The sequence below is a fragment of the Dreissena polymorpha genome, chromosome 12, assembly GCF_020536995.1.
Source record: "Dreissena polymorpha isolate Duluth1 chromosome 12, UMN_Dpol_1.0, whole genome shotgun sequence".
NCBI classification, from domain to species: Eukaryota; Metazoa; Mollusca; class Bivalvia; order Myida; family Dreissenidae; genus Dreissena; species Dreissena polymorpha.
In genome coordinates, this window is record NC_068366.1 from 54,545,557 (window position 1) to 54,562,548 (window position 16,992).

At 36.8% G+C, this 16,992-nt stretch overlaps 1 protein-coding gene across 1 annotated transcript in view; it reads right to left on the minus strand.

The window, feature by feature from the left end:
• The window catches only part of LOC127852622 (midasin-like), a 115,475-nt gene that overhangs the window by 49,166 nt on the left and 49,317 nt on the right, over nt 1–16,992 (minus strand). Inside the window, exon 26 of the mRNA XM_052386574.1 lies at nt 4,706–4,837. Coding sequence (XP_052242534.1) covers nt 4,706–4,837 — 132 coding nt within the window. The remainder of the gene's footprint in view (nt 1–4,705; nt 4,838–16,992) is intronic.

Here is a 16,992-nt window from a genome sequence, read left to right on the forward strand (position 1 = left end):
ACAGACAAAGACCAGTCACAAAAGCTCACCTGAGCAATCAGGTGAGCTAAAAAAACATCGAACCTCGAATAACAATTAACACATAAATGATTCACACAACTACACTGTATTATTATGAAAACATTAATGGTCAAAGGAGAGTAACTACTGTTAAACTTAAATGCAATATTTAGAAGAGTTGTCTCCCATGTTACATGACCTTAATTCATGATTGTTTACCAGCCTTTTTTACTATATAAATATAAGGAAAACTGCCCCATCCCCCTGGCAACCATGTTTTTCTACGGACTGGAACCATTTTCAAACTTAACTCACGTATCTAGGAAACAAAAGTTCTGACCAAATTTCATGAAGATTGGACCAAAAATGTGACTTCTAGAGTGTTTACATGTTTTCACTAGAGAGAAAACTGCCCCGCCCCCTTGTGGCCATGTTTTTTCACCGATCTGGACCATTTTCGAACTTGACCGATATATCAATAAAACCAATGTTTTGACACAGTTACATGAAAATTGGGCATAAAATGTGACTTCTACAGTGTTTAAAAGGTGTTTTTTTTTTGTTAAACCTAGTGACCTAGTTTTTGATCCAGTTTCAAACTCGATCGAGATATCATTGGGACAAATCTTCTTACCAAGTTTCATGAAGATCGGACAATAAATGTGGCCTCTAGAGTGTTTACGAACAAATGTGGACGGACAGACGACGGACAAAGACTTGTCACAAAAGCTCACCTGAGCAATCAGGTGAGCTAAAAAGCCTTGCATAATAATAAAATATGAACACATTTTTCGCATGATCATCATTAAACTTGCTTAGAACAGTTGTAGTGATGATGTCTTGATCAAGTTAAAAATGGTTCCTGTTGAAATACATGGCTGCAGTGAAATATTGTGAACAAGAAGTCACATTTTTTACCCAAACTTGCTTAGAACATATGCTCTTATGACTTCATGGCTAATTTCCTAAATTCTAAGATGGCTAAGGAAACAGCACAAAAGCTGCTCAGCTTCTGATCTCGGGTGATTGACCAAGGGACTTTTGATCAACAGATTAAAGTTATTGCCATTTGCTATATTTAAACTTCGTCCTGGACCAATCTTAAATTTTAAGTGGTATTAATTATATTGAATAGTTAACCAAACAAGCCATTCCTCCTGACAAAGCAGCACAATTAGGGAGAATATTTCAAGCATGACAAGGGTAGTTGTATCCATTTTAAGATCTTATTTAATTAGTAAGTTGATATGTTAATGCTTTATTTTTCATGACAAGTTCATTATTAAAAGCTGGATTGGAATCCTAACTTGGCATTCTACAGTTTAAAATACTCCTTGTATACCCATGCTATATAGTTAACTTAAACAGACTATTATCTTTGCTTTATTGATTAAAAATATGTCCAAATAAACTAACCGCAAACTCGGGTGTATTCAAATGGTTTTATCTTGCAATACATTTCATATGACATATAAGATAGTTACTTTGCCTACTTATAACCTTTAAATAAAATTGAGTTTTATCGTTGATAGTGGTACGGTTAGGCGCTGCTTTTTATTGGACTATGGACCGGAGCTAGATGGGCGTTATATCTTCATCTCTTTAATATAGCCTACCGGCAGTAAGAGATACTAAACAATATTAATGAAATTAAACTTTAAGAGATTTAAAGCTGCTTTGTTTACAAAACTCATTCAGTAAAATGGCAACCTTTTTACAATCCACGATTGACAAGGGATCTGACATTCTCCAAGATTTCTTATGTTCGACATGTCAAGACAAGAAACTGGATAAAATGGCTGATTTCTACTGTGAAACTTGTGTTAAATTTTATTGCGGAAAATGTATTGGCATGCACAGCCAGTTGTTTGTAAAACATGCCCCCTATGGAAGGGGAGATTTGAAGAAATGGCCAGTGGCAAAGCAGGTGGAAGATTTTCTATTGAAATGCGATGTCCATAAAGATAAAAACCTTGAATTGTTTTGTGATAATCACATTGAGCTGTGCTGCACAAACTGTGCAATTCTTAATCACAGGTAAATTTTAACTATACTTAAATTAAGAACAGGTTAAGAAACAAATGTAGGATTTTCAAACTTATTTTCTAGGAAGTCAAATTATTACGGAAATATAAAATAAATTTCATGATATCTACAAAACATTTTTTATTTCAATAAACAATTAATTTGTTCATGTACAATAATTCAAACAAGAGCTGTCTCCATCGGAAGACATATGCCCCGGAAAACGCTTGTTCGAAAGCTAAACGCAGATTTCGAAACCAAAACGCGGACCCAAAGTTCAAAGTCAAGGTCAAAGGGGTCGAAATCTGTGTGCCTATGGAAAGGCCTTGTCCATATACACATGCATACATGTACCAAATATGCAGGTTACATCTGAAGCAACATAGAAGTTTTGAGCATTTTTCGAGAGGAAACACAATTTTTTTTATGATTCAAGGGCCGTAACTCATAAGTGCCTGTGTAAATTTGGCTGATTATCAAACTTAACCTAGATTTTATTATCTTACACATTTTTATGAAGTTTAGTGAAGAGCTGATGACAATTGCTTGAGTTATTGAGCGGAAACAAGAAACAAACTCAATTTTTCCATGATTCAAGGGCCATAACTCGGGAGCGTTTCGGTCAATTTTGCTGATTATTGAACTTGACCTCTCATGACCTTACACATTTTCATGAAGTGTGGCAAAGATCCTATGACATTTGCTCGAGTTATTGAGCAAAAATGAGAAAAAACGCAATTTTTCGATGATTCAAGGGCAGTAACTCAGAAGTGCCTGTGTAAATTTGACTGATCATCAAACTTAACCTAGGTTTTATTATCTTACACATTTTTATGAAGTTTGGTGAAGATCCGATGACAATTGCTTGAGTTATTGAGCGGAAACAAGAAACAAACTCAATTTTTCCATGATTCAAGGGCCCTAACTCAGGAGTGACTTGATCAATTTTGCTGATTATTGAACTTGACCTAAATCTCATGACCTTACACATTTTCATTAAGTGTGGCGAAGATCCTATGACATTTGCTCGAGTTATTGAGTGGAAATGAGAAAAAACGCAATTTTTCGATGATTCTAGGGCCGTAACTCAGAAGTGTCTTGGTCAATTTGGCCGATTATTGAACTTGACCTAAATATTATTGCCTTACACATTTTCATGCAGTTTGGTTAAGATCCTATGAAATTTGCTAAAATAATTGAGCAGAAACGAGAAACAAAAACAATATTACGATGATTCAAGGGCTGTAACTCAGCAGTGTCTGTGTCTATTTGGCTGATTATCGCACTTGACCTAGTATTTTTTGCCTTACACATTTCCATGAAGATTGATGAAGATCTGATGATAATTGCTATAATTATTGAGCAGAAATGCGAAAAAAAACAATTTTACGATGATTCAAGGGCTGTAACTCAAGAGTGTCTGTGTGAATTCAGCCGATTATTAAACTTGACCTAGATATTATTGACTTACACATTTTTATGAAGTTTGGTGAAGATCCTATAAAATTTGATAGAGTTATTGAGCAGAAACAAGAAAAAAAAACATTTTACGATGATTCAAGGGCCGTAACTCAAGAGTGTCTGGGTCAAATTGGACGATAATCGAACTTGACCTAGATGTTATTGCTTTACACATTTTCATTGCTTGACTTATTGAGTTGAAACTAATCTGGATGGAAAGACTAACTGACTAACTAACTGACTAATGGACGGTGCGATTTTAATATGCCCCCCCCCCCCCCAATCTATGTTCTGGGGGCATAAAAATATAAAAAGACAGCAGTTTTAGGCTATCTTTGTAATTGGGTCAGTGATTTCACATCCAATAAAATATCTGTTGAAATTAATATGTAGGTTTTAGATTAAAATAAATGAATACTTATGTAAATACCATGTTGACCTAAAGCTGAATTCTAGTATATGAACTATTTCATTCTGATTTTACCAAAGTATTTTAGATTCCCATTACACAATCTTTTAAAATGATTTAGTATTGTATACAAGTTTTTTTTTGTGTAATTTTCTTTCAGACACTGTCAAAAGATAACTCTTATATCAGACATCGTAAAAAGCCAGTCTACAGACCTTCAACAACTTTCAGTTTCTATCCAAACTATTCTAAAAGAGTTGAAGAAACTTCAAGACAACCAAGAGGCTAGCATTCAGTACGTGCAAAGTTCATATGATGAACAGTTACACAAGATACAGAACACTCGCAGAGAAATAAATGCAGCCCTAGACACTATTGAACAGAAGACAAGAAAGGAAATGTTAGATACTCTAAACAAACTGCAGGCCTCTACCAAAAGTGAAGCTGATAAATGCATCAGGCTTAGGGATGAATTGAAACAACTTCGAGACGCCACACAGGACATAAGTGATAAAAGCAAGCAGGAGTTATCCTTTATTGCCACAATAAAATGCGAGGAAATAATAAAACAATCTAAAACTTTTTTGAAAAGCACTCTTCAGGATAAATTTTATATATCATTCCAGCCTAACAGTGAAATTGTACAGTACTTGTCAACACTGACCGGTCTTGGGAAGATTGAACGAATGATGGTACAAGATAATCCAAACAAGGTTATCACTGTGCAGGGCAAGTCTGAACACAACGTGAAAATATCAAGTGATCTAGGGGAATGGGATATCAATGCCATCCTTGTTCTCTCAGCCAAACAGATCCTGGTTGCAGACACCAGGAACAAGAAAGTCAAGCTTCTTGACCAGCAGTACCAGGTGGTGAGTCACTGTAGTGTGACTGGCTATCCACAGGACCTGTGTGATATCACACCCAGTGAGGTGGCTGTTACTGTGAATGAAAATAATAAGAACATACATGAGGTCCAGTTAATCACAGTCAACAACAGACAGATGGTAATAGGAAGAAAATTTCAGTTACAACATGAATGTGTTGGTATTGCCTTCCACCAGGGAGACATGTATATTACTTCTGCTACTGCACTGTACAAGTATACACTAAATGGGAAACTTGTCAGCAAGATGTATGAGGATACATCAGACGTTGATACAGGTAAGAATCATTGTTAATGAATCATTATAAGTGATTTGTTTAATAAATACATTTAAAATGTTCCGTCAGTCTATTATTTCAACCGAAGTTAAGAAAATAATTAATGTTTCGTATTTTGATTAAGACATTGCCAGAATGCCATGTCTAAAAATATTGTGAAACAAGGGCTGTTTGTAAAACATGCATGCCCCCCATATGGGCTGTCCGTTGTAGTGGCAGCCATTGTGTGAATACGATTTTTGTCACTGTGACCTTGACCTTTGACCTAGTGACCTGAAAATCAATAGGGGTCATCTGCGGGTCACGATCAATGTACCTATGAAGTGTCATGATCCTAGGCAAAAGCGTTCTTGAGTTATCATCCGAAAATCATTTTACTATTTCGGGTCACCGTGACCTTGACCTTTGACCTTGTGACCTCAAAATCAATAGGGGTCATCTGCAAGTCATGATCAATCTACCTATGAAGTTTCATGATCCTAGGCGTATGCGTTCTTGAGTTATCATCCGAAAACCATTTTACTATTTCGGGTCACTGTGACCTTGACCTTTGTCCTAGTGACCTCAAAATCAATAGGGGTCATCTTCAAGTCATGATCAATCTACCCATTTAGTTTCATGATCCTAGGCGTATGCGTTCTTGAGTTATCATCCGGAAACCATTTTACTATTTCGGGTCACCGTGACCTTGACCTTTGACCTAGTGACCTCAAAATCAATAGGGGTCATCTGCAAGTCATGATCAATCTACCCATGAAGTTTCATGATCCTAGGCGTATGCGTTCTTGAGTTATCATCCGGAAACTATTTTACTATTTCGGGTCACCGTGACCTTGACCTTTGACCTAGTGACCTCAAAATCAATAGGGGTCATCTGCAAGTCATGATCAATCAACCCATGAAGTTTCATGATCCTAGGCATATGCGTTCTTGAGTTATCATTCAAAAACCGTTTTACTATTTCAGGTCACCGTGACCTTGACCTTTGACCTAGTGACCTCAAAATCAATAGGGGTCATCTGCGAGTCATGATCAATGTACCTATGAAGTTTCATGATCCTAGGCCCAAGCGTTCTTGAGTTATCGTCTGACAACCACCTGGTGGACGGACCGACAGACCGACCGACCGACAGGAGCAAAGCAATATACCCCCTCTTCTTCGAAGGGGGGCATAATAATTAAATTTTGTTTACATAAAATTTAATGGATTGGTAAAATCGGGAAAATTTAGTAGATTTTTTAATTGTTTGTTGCTTTTTATAATAAAATTATCTGATTTAAGAATTTGACCTAAAATGTTGTTGAACATTTGATTGTGTGGTTCAATAACTGTTTGTATAACCTGTTTTTTTTGTTTTGTTTTTTAATATTTAGTAAATGAGCATGACTTAATAAGTTCAGCAACTGACTTTCATAACTGATGAAGGATATGGATCCAATTTCAATATCAACCATACAGTTATTCTTTTGAATTATGATCATGTAAAATATTCCATTTTGTGTTAATGAGTCTTACCACCCGACATATTCCTGTTCATATTAAAGCGTAATTATTTCTTTCTACGTTGTTTGTGAAGACTTTAATTATTCTAACACCAGTCACTCACAAACATTTAGAGAACACAATACACTGGAACAGAACTTCCTGCCACACATAAATATTCATTATTAGTGGATTTTATACATATCTTAATAATTTGTTGTCTCTGGTATTTTTAACAACACATTATTTATACAGTTTCAGTAAGATTTATTATTAACTACTATACATGTTATTCAATATGTTGATGGTACTCTGTTTTACAGTATACAAGTGTGCTGTGAGCCCCACAGGGGACAAGTTGTACATCATTAATAACAACCAGCACAAGCTCCTCACTCTGGCCAGGGATGGTTCAGTCCTGGCCACATTCACTGACCATGCACTAGACAACCCAAATGGTCTTCATGTGACACCTGCAGGCCAAGTGCTGGTCAGTGGATGGGGGTCCAATACTATCATACAAGTAGATAGTGAGGGCAAGAGAAAGCTGGCTACTCTTGCTATGGAGGATGAAGTGGTGAAACCATGGTCAGTCTGCTACAACAGACACACTGCCTCCATCATTGTGGGATTATACAACAAGAGTAGTATCATCGTGTTCAAAGTGGGATAGTGTAATTTAACATGTATCTTGATTGATGATTCAGAGGATTTAAATTGCCATGTGATTGTGTTGTTGTGTGTAAGAACATTTTGTTATGATAATAAAGACTTTTTAGTGTTTTTGCAGGTGCATTTTTTTGGTAAACAAATCATGTCATAAGTTAAAAGAATTTTCTGTGAACATTAGAATTGATATAGGGTGTATTACTGGTATAGTGTTACATCTATAACAATTGTTTTTGTTTTTCTCATTGACTTTACAAGTCAACATAAACTGCTGGTGAAAATACAGGAACAGTTTTAGATCAGAATATAATGTCTGTCATTTTTACATAACATCAACATGACACTGTAACTATATTTATCATACCGCTGCATTGATATCTAACTGATATAACACTGCATGATATATTTTTTATATCAGTTCAACAGGAATTTTCTTATACCAGTCGATGATAGGTGATAGGTCATATTACTCGGAATCAACTACAAAGTAATATTTTTTAGTAAAATTGATTCAGATTCAACAAAACAAACAATTTGATATCAAGATGTGTTATATTTTTAACACAAAAATGCTAAACAAACAGCAAAAACATATTTTACAAATATTAAGTGCAAGAGCTCATAACGTCATTATTAACATGTCAAACAACAAAAATCATATTCTTTCCCGCTTAAAATGCAGCTTTTTAGCGATTTTTTCATTATTTCTCTATACTCGGGACGTAGAGGTATTATAAACAGAAAAACAGGTTACTGCCTGATGTTTTTGTAATATATCAGGATCGGCTGAAATAAAACTAGAGCTTTGTCACAGACGTGACGAATACCTCCACATGCCGCATTGACAAATAATATTTTGCATGTCGTCTTCACAAAAAACAGCGGACACCATGCTCATTTTTTAAAACCCACTAAGAGACCCCTTGACCTAGTTTTTGACCCAGAAAGGTCCATGTTCTAACTTGGCCTTAAGATCATCTCCATAAAACTTCTGACCAAGTTTGGTAAAGATTGGATGTAAACTACTTGAATTAGAGAGCGGACACCATGCTGAATGTTAAAAAACACACTAAGTGACTACCTGACCTAGTTTTAGGCCCGGAATGGCCCATGTTCAAACTTGTCCTAGAGATCATTAAGATAAAATGTGTGACCAATTTTGGTGAGGATTGGATGAAAACTACTTGAATTAGAGAGCGGACAACATGATGAGGTTTAAAAAACACTAAGATACCCCGTGACCTAGTTTTTGACCCGGCATGACCCATATTCAAACTTGACCTAGACATCATCTAGATACAATTTCTGACCAAGTTTGGTGAAGATTGGATGAAAACTACTTGAATTAGACAGCGGACAACATTGTGATGTTTAAAACGCACTAAGTGACCCCGTGACCTTGTTTTGGACCCGGCATGACCCATATTCAAACTTGCCCTAGACATTATCAAGATACAACTTCTGACCACTTTTGGTGAAGATTGGATAAAAACTACTTGAATTAGAGAGCGGACAACATGGTGAGGTTCATAACACACTAAGTGACCCCGTGACCTAGCTTTTGACCAGGCATGGCCCATGTTCGAACTTGACCTACACATCATTTAGTTACAACTTCTGACCAAGTGTGGTGAAGATCGGATTTAAACTACTTGAAATAGAGAGCGGACACCATGCTCAATGTGTAAAACATACTAAGTGACCCTGTGACCTAGTTTTTATTCTGGCATGGCCCATGTTCGAACTTGGCCTTCAGATCATCTAGATAAAACTTCTGACCAAGTTTGGTGAAGATCGGATGAAAACTACTTGAATAAGAGAAAGGACACCATGCTGAATGTTAAAAAACACACTAAGTGACCCCGTGACCTAGTTTTTGACCCGGCAAGGCCCATGTTCGAACTTGGCCTTAAGATCATCTAGATACAACTTCTGACCAAGTTTGGTGAAGATCGGATGAAAACTTCTTGAATTAGAGAGCGGACAACATGCTGAATGTTTAAAACGCACTAAGTGACCCCGTGACCAAGTTTTTGACCCGGCAAGGCCCATGTTCAAACTTGGCCTAGACATCATGTAGATACAACTTCTGACCAAGTTTGGTGAAGATCTGATGAAAACTACTTGAATTAGAGAGTGGACACTTAATACGGACCGAGAGACAGACCGACCGACAAGTTCATTCCAATATACCCCCTTAAACTTCGTTTGTGGGTGTATAATAAGCCTCGCCGTTATATTATTCTAAGCCTTGCCTCATATATTACAAAAAGATCAGACAGTTACCAGTTATTCTCTCTCTCTATATATATATGTACATATATAGGCTACAGTTTCTTTAACATGCATAAACATGTATTGAAGATGAATTAAATTGTTTGTATCGTTGATTTTGAAGCATGATGAATACAGTGGAAACCTGATGGCTAGAACTCATCTCGAAGAACCGATTTTTTTATTGCTATACAGTCCAATCCCTACTTTCGGTCACCCCTCATCGCCGGTCGCCCCGTGTAGGCAGCCGGTCTGTGCCGCGACCGTCGATAAACACTATATAATGCACCCTTATTAAGCGGTAACCCCGTTTCTCCGGCCAGCGGCTAGCAATTTTGCATCCCAAATGTTAAATTTCCCCCATATGAGTGGTCTCGCGCGAGTAAGTCAGTCATGTACATTGCCAAAATTACACCGACGCAACGGCGATACAATCGATACTTACTTCCAGTCTGGGGTTTAGGCACTGTAGTACTGAAGCGTGATGTGTGATAAACATTTTGACAGCCAGTTTGCAAATTGCAATTAATTAGCGGCGGATTATCGGGTTATCGGGTTAAAAGCAATATGCGACCGTTTGATCTTTTTGTTTCCGCATGTGCGAATATCACCTATTATTACTGGAAAAGAGATTCTTAATTTATAATTTATTATTAGTAGTTGTTGAATCATACTATTTCAAGCACACATTATGACAATTATCGGCCAATTAAAAGATAAAAAGAACAACGAAACATTAAGCCGAAATCAACTGATCTACATGTTCTCTGTGCTACAAAAGTTTTATCCAAAAATCAATACACTCACGCTTTTCACGTGACATTGTACAATGGTGCATAATTTTTGCGCACATTTGTCGGGACAAAGGAAATACATGAGGACTTTTTTGGTGCTAGAATTTGTAAACGTCTCGTTAACATAAAACAATTGGGAGTGTGTTTCCGATTACAAATTATTACGGTATTCTCATTTAGGAATTAAACAAAGCATTTATATTTGTTTTATATTTACAATGATTTCAATTTATTAATTTTGATAAAACCCTTTACGCGGCGAAAAAATGTTTTTATAATTTATGCATGAAAAGCAAGATTGCCAGGAGGATTACACTCAGTTGCCATTATCAGTCTCTTAAGTAACTGGCCATGATTTTATCGTGGAGGAGATCACTGTGGGGACCAATTCCTGCGGTAGGTATAACAAAGCCATAACACTGCAATAAACCAATTAAATTATTGATTGATAGTGACACGGAAGTTTTTCACGCATAACTGATTCACAACTGTTCCCATCTTAAGTGCATTGGGGCCATACAACGAGCATTGTGTAAACAATGAATCATGAGAATGATTCTTTTTCATTGACTTGATTCTGATGATGATATTGATGATAATTAGAAAGATGAATATTATTTTTTTGAATGAAAATTTTATTTTATAGCTGATTTTAGAAAGGAAGAAATAAAATTATTTAAAGTCTATACATTGTTTATCTATACATTGTTTAGTATATGTACACATATTTACAATTTTGTTTGTACAAAAATTGAACAGTTGGCCATGCACTCATCAACTCCAGACTCCCTATGACCCAACCCCCTCTTAAGAGGCCACCCCGCTTAAGCAGCCAATTTGGCCGTTTCCCTTGACTGGCTGCTTAAGAGGGGTTGGACTGTATATTCATTTATTATATGGTATTTGTTTGATTGTATGTGTAACAAAATAAGTATATTCAAAACCGATTGCAGTGTTCTGCCGTGGATGTGCCCTTGCATCATTGGCGCAAAAAAAGAGATTTGTCCTCACCGGTTTTCCGTATATGGGTCTGCAGGCGCACAAGACTTAGGCATAAAAACTAATCAATTCAATTTGTAAGTTGGTAAAGAAATCGAATGAATGCGTAACTAGAACAAATTATTTCATTGGACATGATGTCATTATGCAGCCAATGGTTAATTTTAGTGAACTGAAAGTCAATAGTAGTCATCTGCCGGTCATGACCAATGTCCCTATGAACTTTCCTGATACCAGGCCTAAGTGTTCTTGAGTTATCATCTGGAAAATATTTTACTGTTTCAAGTCATCAATAGGGGTCATCTGGCGGTCATGACCAAAATGTTCCCATGAACTTTCCTGATCCCAGGCTTAAGCGTTCTTGAGTTATCATTGGGAAACCATTTTACTGTTTCAATTCACTGAGACCTTGACCTCGTGACCTGAAAATCAATAGGGGTCATCTGCCAGTCATGATCAATGTACCTATGAACATTCCTGATTCCAGGTCTAAGTGTTCTTGAGTTATCATCTGACAACCATTTGGTGGACGGACCGACCGACTGATTGACCGACATGTGCAAAACAATATACTCCCTCTTCTTCGAAGGGTTGCATAATAAATATTATATAAGCTACATCTGGAACTAATACTGACAGTGACAAATATAAGTGTAACAAAACATTGAAAACAAAGAGAACCGTTAAAACCTATGAAAGAGTCGATATAAGATAAACAAGCAAATTCGTTGAATTGATATCCCCCGCCATTATACTTCTGGACAAATAAGTATTATTGACGAATGGACAACGCCAACATGCATCATCCTCTTATCCATATGTATACTCATACCAAGTTTCAATGAAATCCGTCAAAGCACTTTTAATATATGGCTTCGGACACACAAACAAAGCATGTTTTCAAGATACAAAGGGCCATAACTCCGTTATTATCCGATGGTGTACAATGCCATTTGGGGTGCATCATCCTCTTATCCATATATATACTCATACCAAGTTTCAATAAAATCCGTCAAAGCACTTTCAAGATATGGCTCTGGACACACAAAAAAAGAATTTTTTTAAGATACAGAGGGCCATAACTCCGTTATTATCCGCTGATGTTCAATGCCATTAGGCATGCATCATCCTCTTATCCATATATATACTCATACCAAGTTTCATTGAAATCAGGCAAAGCACTTCCAAGATATGGCTACGGACACAAAAGTGCCGGACAGACGGACAGAAGTACGGACGGACAACGCCAAAACAATATCCCTCCGCCTATGGCGGGGGATAATAACATTATAAGTTCTAATGGTTGTATTTTTTGTGCATATCAATTAAAACAAGAGCTGTCAACATAGGATGACTAATGCCCCCTATAAACACTTGATAGAAGTTATGAGCTTTTTTCGAAACCTAAACGCAGATTTCGAAACCTAAACGCGGACCCTAAGGTCAAGGTCAAGGTCACAGGGGTCAAAATTTGTGTGCGTATGGAAAGGCCTTGTCCGTATACACATGCATACCAAATATGAAGGTTCTATCTCAAGGGACATAGAAGTTATGAGCATTTTTCAAAACCTTAACGCAGATTTTGAAACATAAACGCAGACCCTAACTTCAAGGTCAAGGTCACAGGGGTCAAAATTTGTGTGCTTATGGAAAGGCCTTGTCCATATACACATGAATACCAAATATGAAGGTTATATCTCATGGGACATAGACGTTATGAGCATTCTCGAAACTTAAACGCAAAGTATGACGGAAAGACGGACAGACAGACAGACGGACAGACAGACAGACAGTCCGATCACTATATGCCCCCTTTTCTTCAAAAGGGGGCATAAAAATATATGTGGACATAATCATTCAACTTCTAATTTAATTTCAATATTTAAACAAGGGCTGTTTGTAAAACATGCATGCCCCCATATGGGCTGTCCATTGTAGTGGCAGCCATTGTGTGAATACGTTTATTGTCACTGTGACCTTGACCTTTGACCTAGTGACCTGAAAATCAATAGGGGTAATCTGCGAGTCATGATCAATGTACCTTTGAAGTGTCATGATCCTAGGCAAAAGTGTTCTTGAGCTATCATCCGGAAACAATTTTACTGTTTCGGGTCACTGTGACCTTGACCTTTTACCTAGTGACCTGAAAATCAATATGGGTCATCTGCGAGTCTTGATCAATGTACCTATGAAGTTTAATGATCCTAGGCGTAAGCGTTCTTGAGTTATCATCCGGAAACCATTTAACTATTTCGGGTCACCATGACCTTGACCTTTGACCTAGTGACCTCAAAATCAATTGGGGTCATCTGCGAGTCATGATCAATCCACCCATGAAGTTTCATGATCCTAGGCATATGTGTTCTTGAGTTATCATCCGGAAGCCATTTTACTATTTCGGGTCACCATGACCTTGACCTTTGACCTTGTGACCTCAAAATCAATAGGGGTCATCTACGAGTCTTGATCTATCTACCTATGAAGTTTCATGATCCTAGGCCTAAGAGTTCTTGAGTTATCATCCGGAAACCACCTGGTGGACGAACCGACAGAATGACCGACATATGCAAAGCAATATACCTCCTCTTCTTCGAAGGGGGGCATAAATATTCTAAATGAAGCACTAGGCAAAAAGAGGTGGACAAAACTAAATCCTACTCAAACAAGATGTGTTTGTGAAACACTATGTCCCCGTATATGACGTTTGACCTTGAAGGATGACCTTGACCCTTCACCACTCAAAATGTGCAGCTCCATGCGATATACATGCATGTCAAATATAAAATTGCTAGCTTCAATATTGCAGAAGTGACATTACATGAGAAATTTTGACCCATATATTTGACCTTGAAGGATGACCTTGACCTTGACCTTTCACCACTCAAAATGTGCAGCTCCATGAGATACACATGCATGCCAAATATCAAGTTGCTATCTTCAATATTGCAAAAGTACTCATCAAATGAGCGATTTTGGCCACATATATTTGACCTCTGACCTTGAAGGATGACCTTGACCTTTCACCACTCAAACTGTGCAGCTCCATGAGATACACATGCATGCCAAATATCAAGTTGCTATCTTGAATATTGAAATATTGCAAAAGTGTACATTAAATGAGCGATTTTGACCCATATATTTGACCTTTGACCTTGAAGGTTGACCTTGACCTTGACCCTTCAACACTCAAAATGTGAAGCTCCATGAGATACATATGCATGCCAAATATCAAGTTGCTATCTTCAATATTGCAAAAGATATTGCAAATGTTAAAGTTGGCGCAAACCAACAGACCAACCAACAGACCAACAGACAGGGCAAAAACAATATGTCCCCCACTACTATAGTGGGGGACATAAAAAGCAACTCTTTTAAATAAAAATCTCAAGCATATTCTTTATTCTTAGACTAAATTGCAAGAATAGTTTGGTGAACATGGGCCTAGATCTAATAGACACAGAGGAACAATCAGTTAAGAATCCTCTCTCATCTTTAACGACATTACATTCCACCTAAAAAGAACCTCAACCAATAATACTGACTTTCTAAATGCACATTTACAAATCCAGCCCAGCATCTAATTTGACTGGGTCTATTCATGCCCAGCCATTCTGCCCGGTCTTGACTTTCTGCCAAATCATACATGCTGTTAAGACATATTCCTATTCACATCAAGGTTGAATAAACAACCAGTTTATAAATCTTAAAATCTTTCTTTCATGTACAAGAGTATTTATGAAAAGGTATAGCAGGCCTTTTGTACCTCTGGTAAGCTATTCAATAGGTAGATTATAGCTTGTGCATAATACATAGGTTATTTGATATTCTTTCTTTAAAACAACATTGATCCCCGCTTGCCAGTTGTATAAATAACTTGGCCACCAGCCAACAAGATCTGAATGTACAAGATCAATTTATCAATTTCAAACAGTCCCTTCCTTGATACATGAACACTAATATCTCAAGTCTCCTGCATAGGAAATATAACGATCTGGCACATGGCCAAGTTGATAACCTTTCAGTGTTGATAACAACTGGTCTAGGTTATAGCCCACAATGGATTGACCCAATTTACTGATAAACATGTATTCTCGAAATTGCAAAAACAACCCGTTTTTTTCACATTTCTTATTTTAAAGAATATTGAAGTAACCATGTAGTGTAAGATGCAATTTAAAAGTTGGCATATTGCTAGCGATTTGCGAATGCAATTTGCAAGTTGGTTATTTTCCAAGCCTGCACGGCTAACAATAGACATGGAATGACTCACACTCATGTGATATGCTGGGAAATGTATGCAGGCAACATCACAGCCATTTTGAATACTTAATAACCTGGTTTGTGTGTCTAATGTATGTGACGGTAGGTTAACCAAGAAATATCTTTAAAAAAGATAAACGCGTTGATAATTCAATGAATGAGATCAATGATAGCGAATGTCTTTTTCTGTGCAGTTCTTAGCTGCATCACACGCACTCAGGGATGTTACGCGGAGTTTTCGCGGCTTATTTTACATTATTACATATTGCTGGTCATAAACCTTTAGATACAAAACAGAAAACCAAAAGAAGAATGGAAGTTAAACTAAAACATACGAGTCAACTGGCATCACGCGAAGTATCTGTATTTAAAGGCGCGTTCTTCGAACAAACCTGTTTTAGTGGTTTGTCGGACATTGCTATATGATTCGATTATTAACAGTTTCGAGAATCATCGCGCTCATGCTTAATACAATAGTCAATATGGTGGAATAATTATTGTTAAATTAATCTAAAATAATATTTATCACTGTATTGTTGAAAACACATTAATAATCTATTATTGACATATCTTAATTATATTGCTGAATATCTTCATTTAACATATTTCTATTCTAAAGAAAATTCCAGGTCACCTAGTTCACGGATAGAGTCTTTATTATATAACGATTATTTTACTGGCTGCGAACTCCGATGATGAACTGTATATAAACTCTGACTTTAACACACTGGCCGCGAATTGACCCAAAACCTCGCGGGTTGAAATGCAATGCATTAAAGTGAGGCCTCGCTTCCACTGCTCTTTATACTTTTACATGTTAACATGTTGACATGAATATGGAAGTAGGTACTAAATATGAGAACATAGCCTTTAGTATAAACGCTTTTGCGCTGGTAATTCTCTGAAAATAAAAGGTGCACGCACAAACTGTATTTATGTTGAGAATTTATTGTAAAACTGTTCTATCTATTGAGCCTTTTCATTAGAGATAAAATTGTTTCATGCAGTATCACAGTGTTACAAAGACGCGGATATGTTTCCAATGTTTTGGTGTTATACTCAAATCAGCCAATGGAATAAATGAAGTGTATTCATTCGTACCTAGCCGCGGGAAATTTTATTTGAATATTATTGGACACTTACAAAGGTCAGGTCAGGTGAAAAGCTGGATTAATACAGCACGCCAAAAAATGCAAGGTAGACAAGTTTATGGTGTGAACGTGATTGATTGATAGGTCGAAAACAAAGAAATAGTTAGATGTGAAAACAACAATATCCTGTGTTTTAACAACATTTTTGATGATGTATGTGGTGTTTAAACCTTACAAGGCACGTATCTACAAGACTGATGATATGTGAAACATGGACTTAGAAAATATGATTATTAATAAGTATTATCATCCTAATGGCATAAATATTGGTATCTTAATTGACTTCAAGAATTCACAGCATTA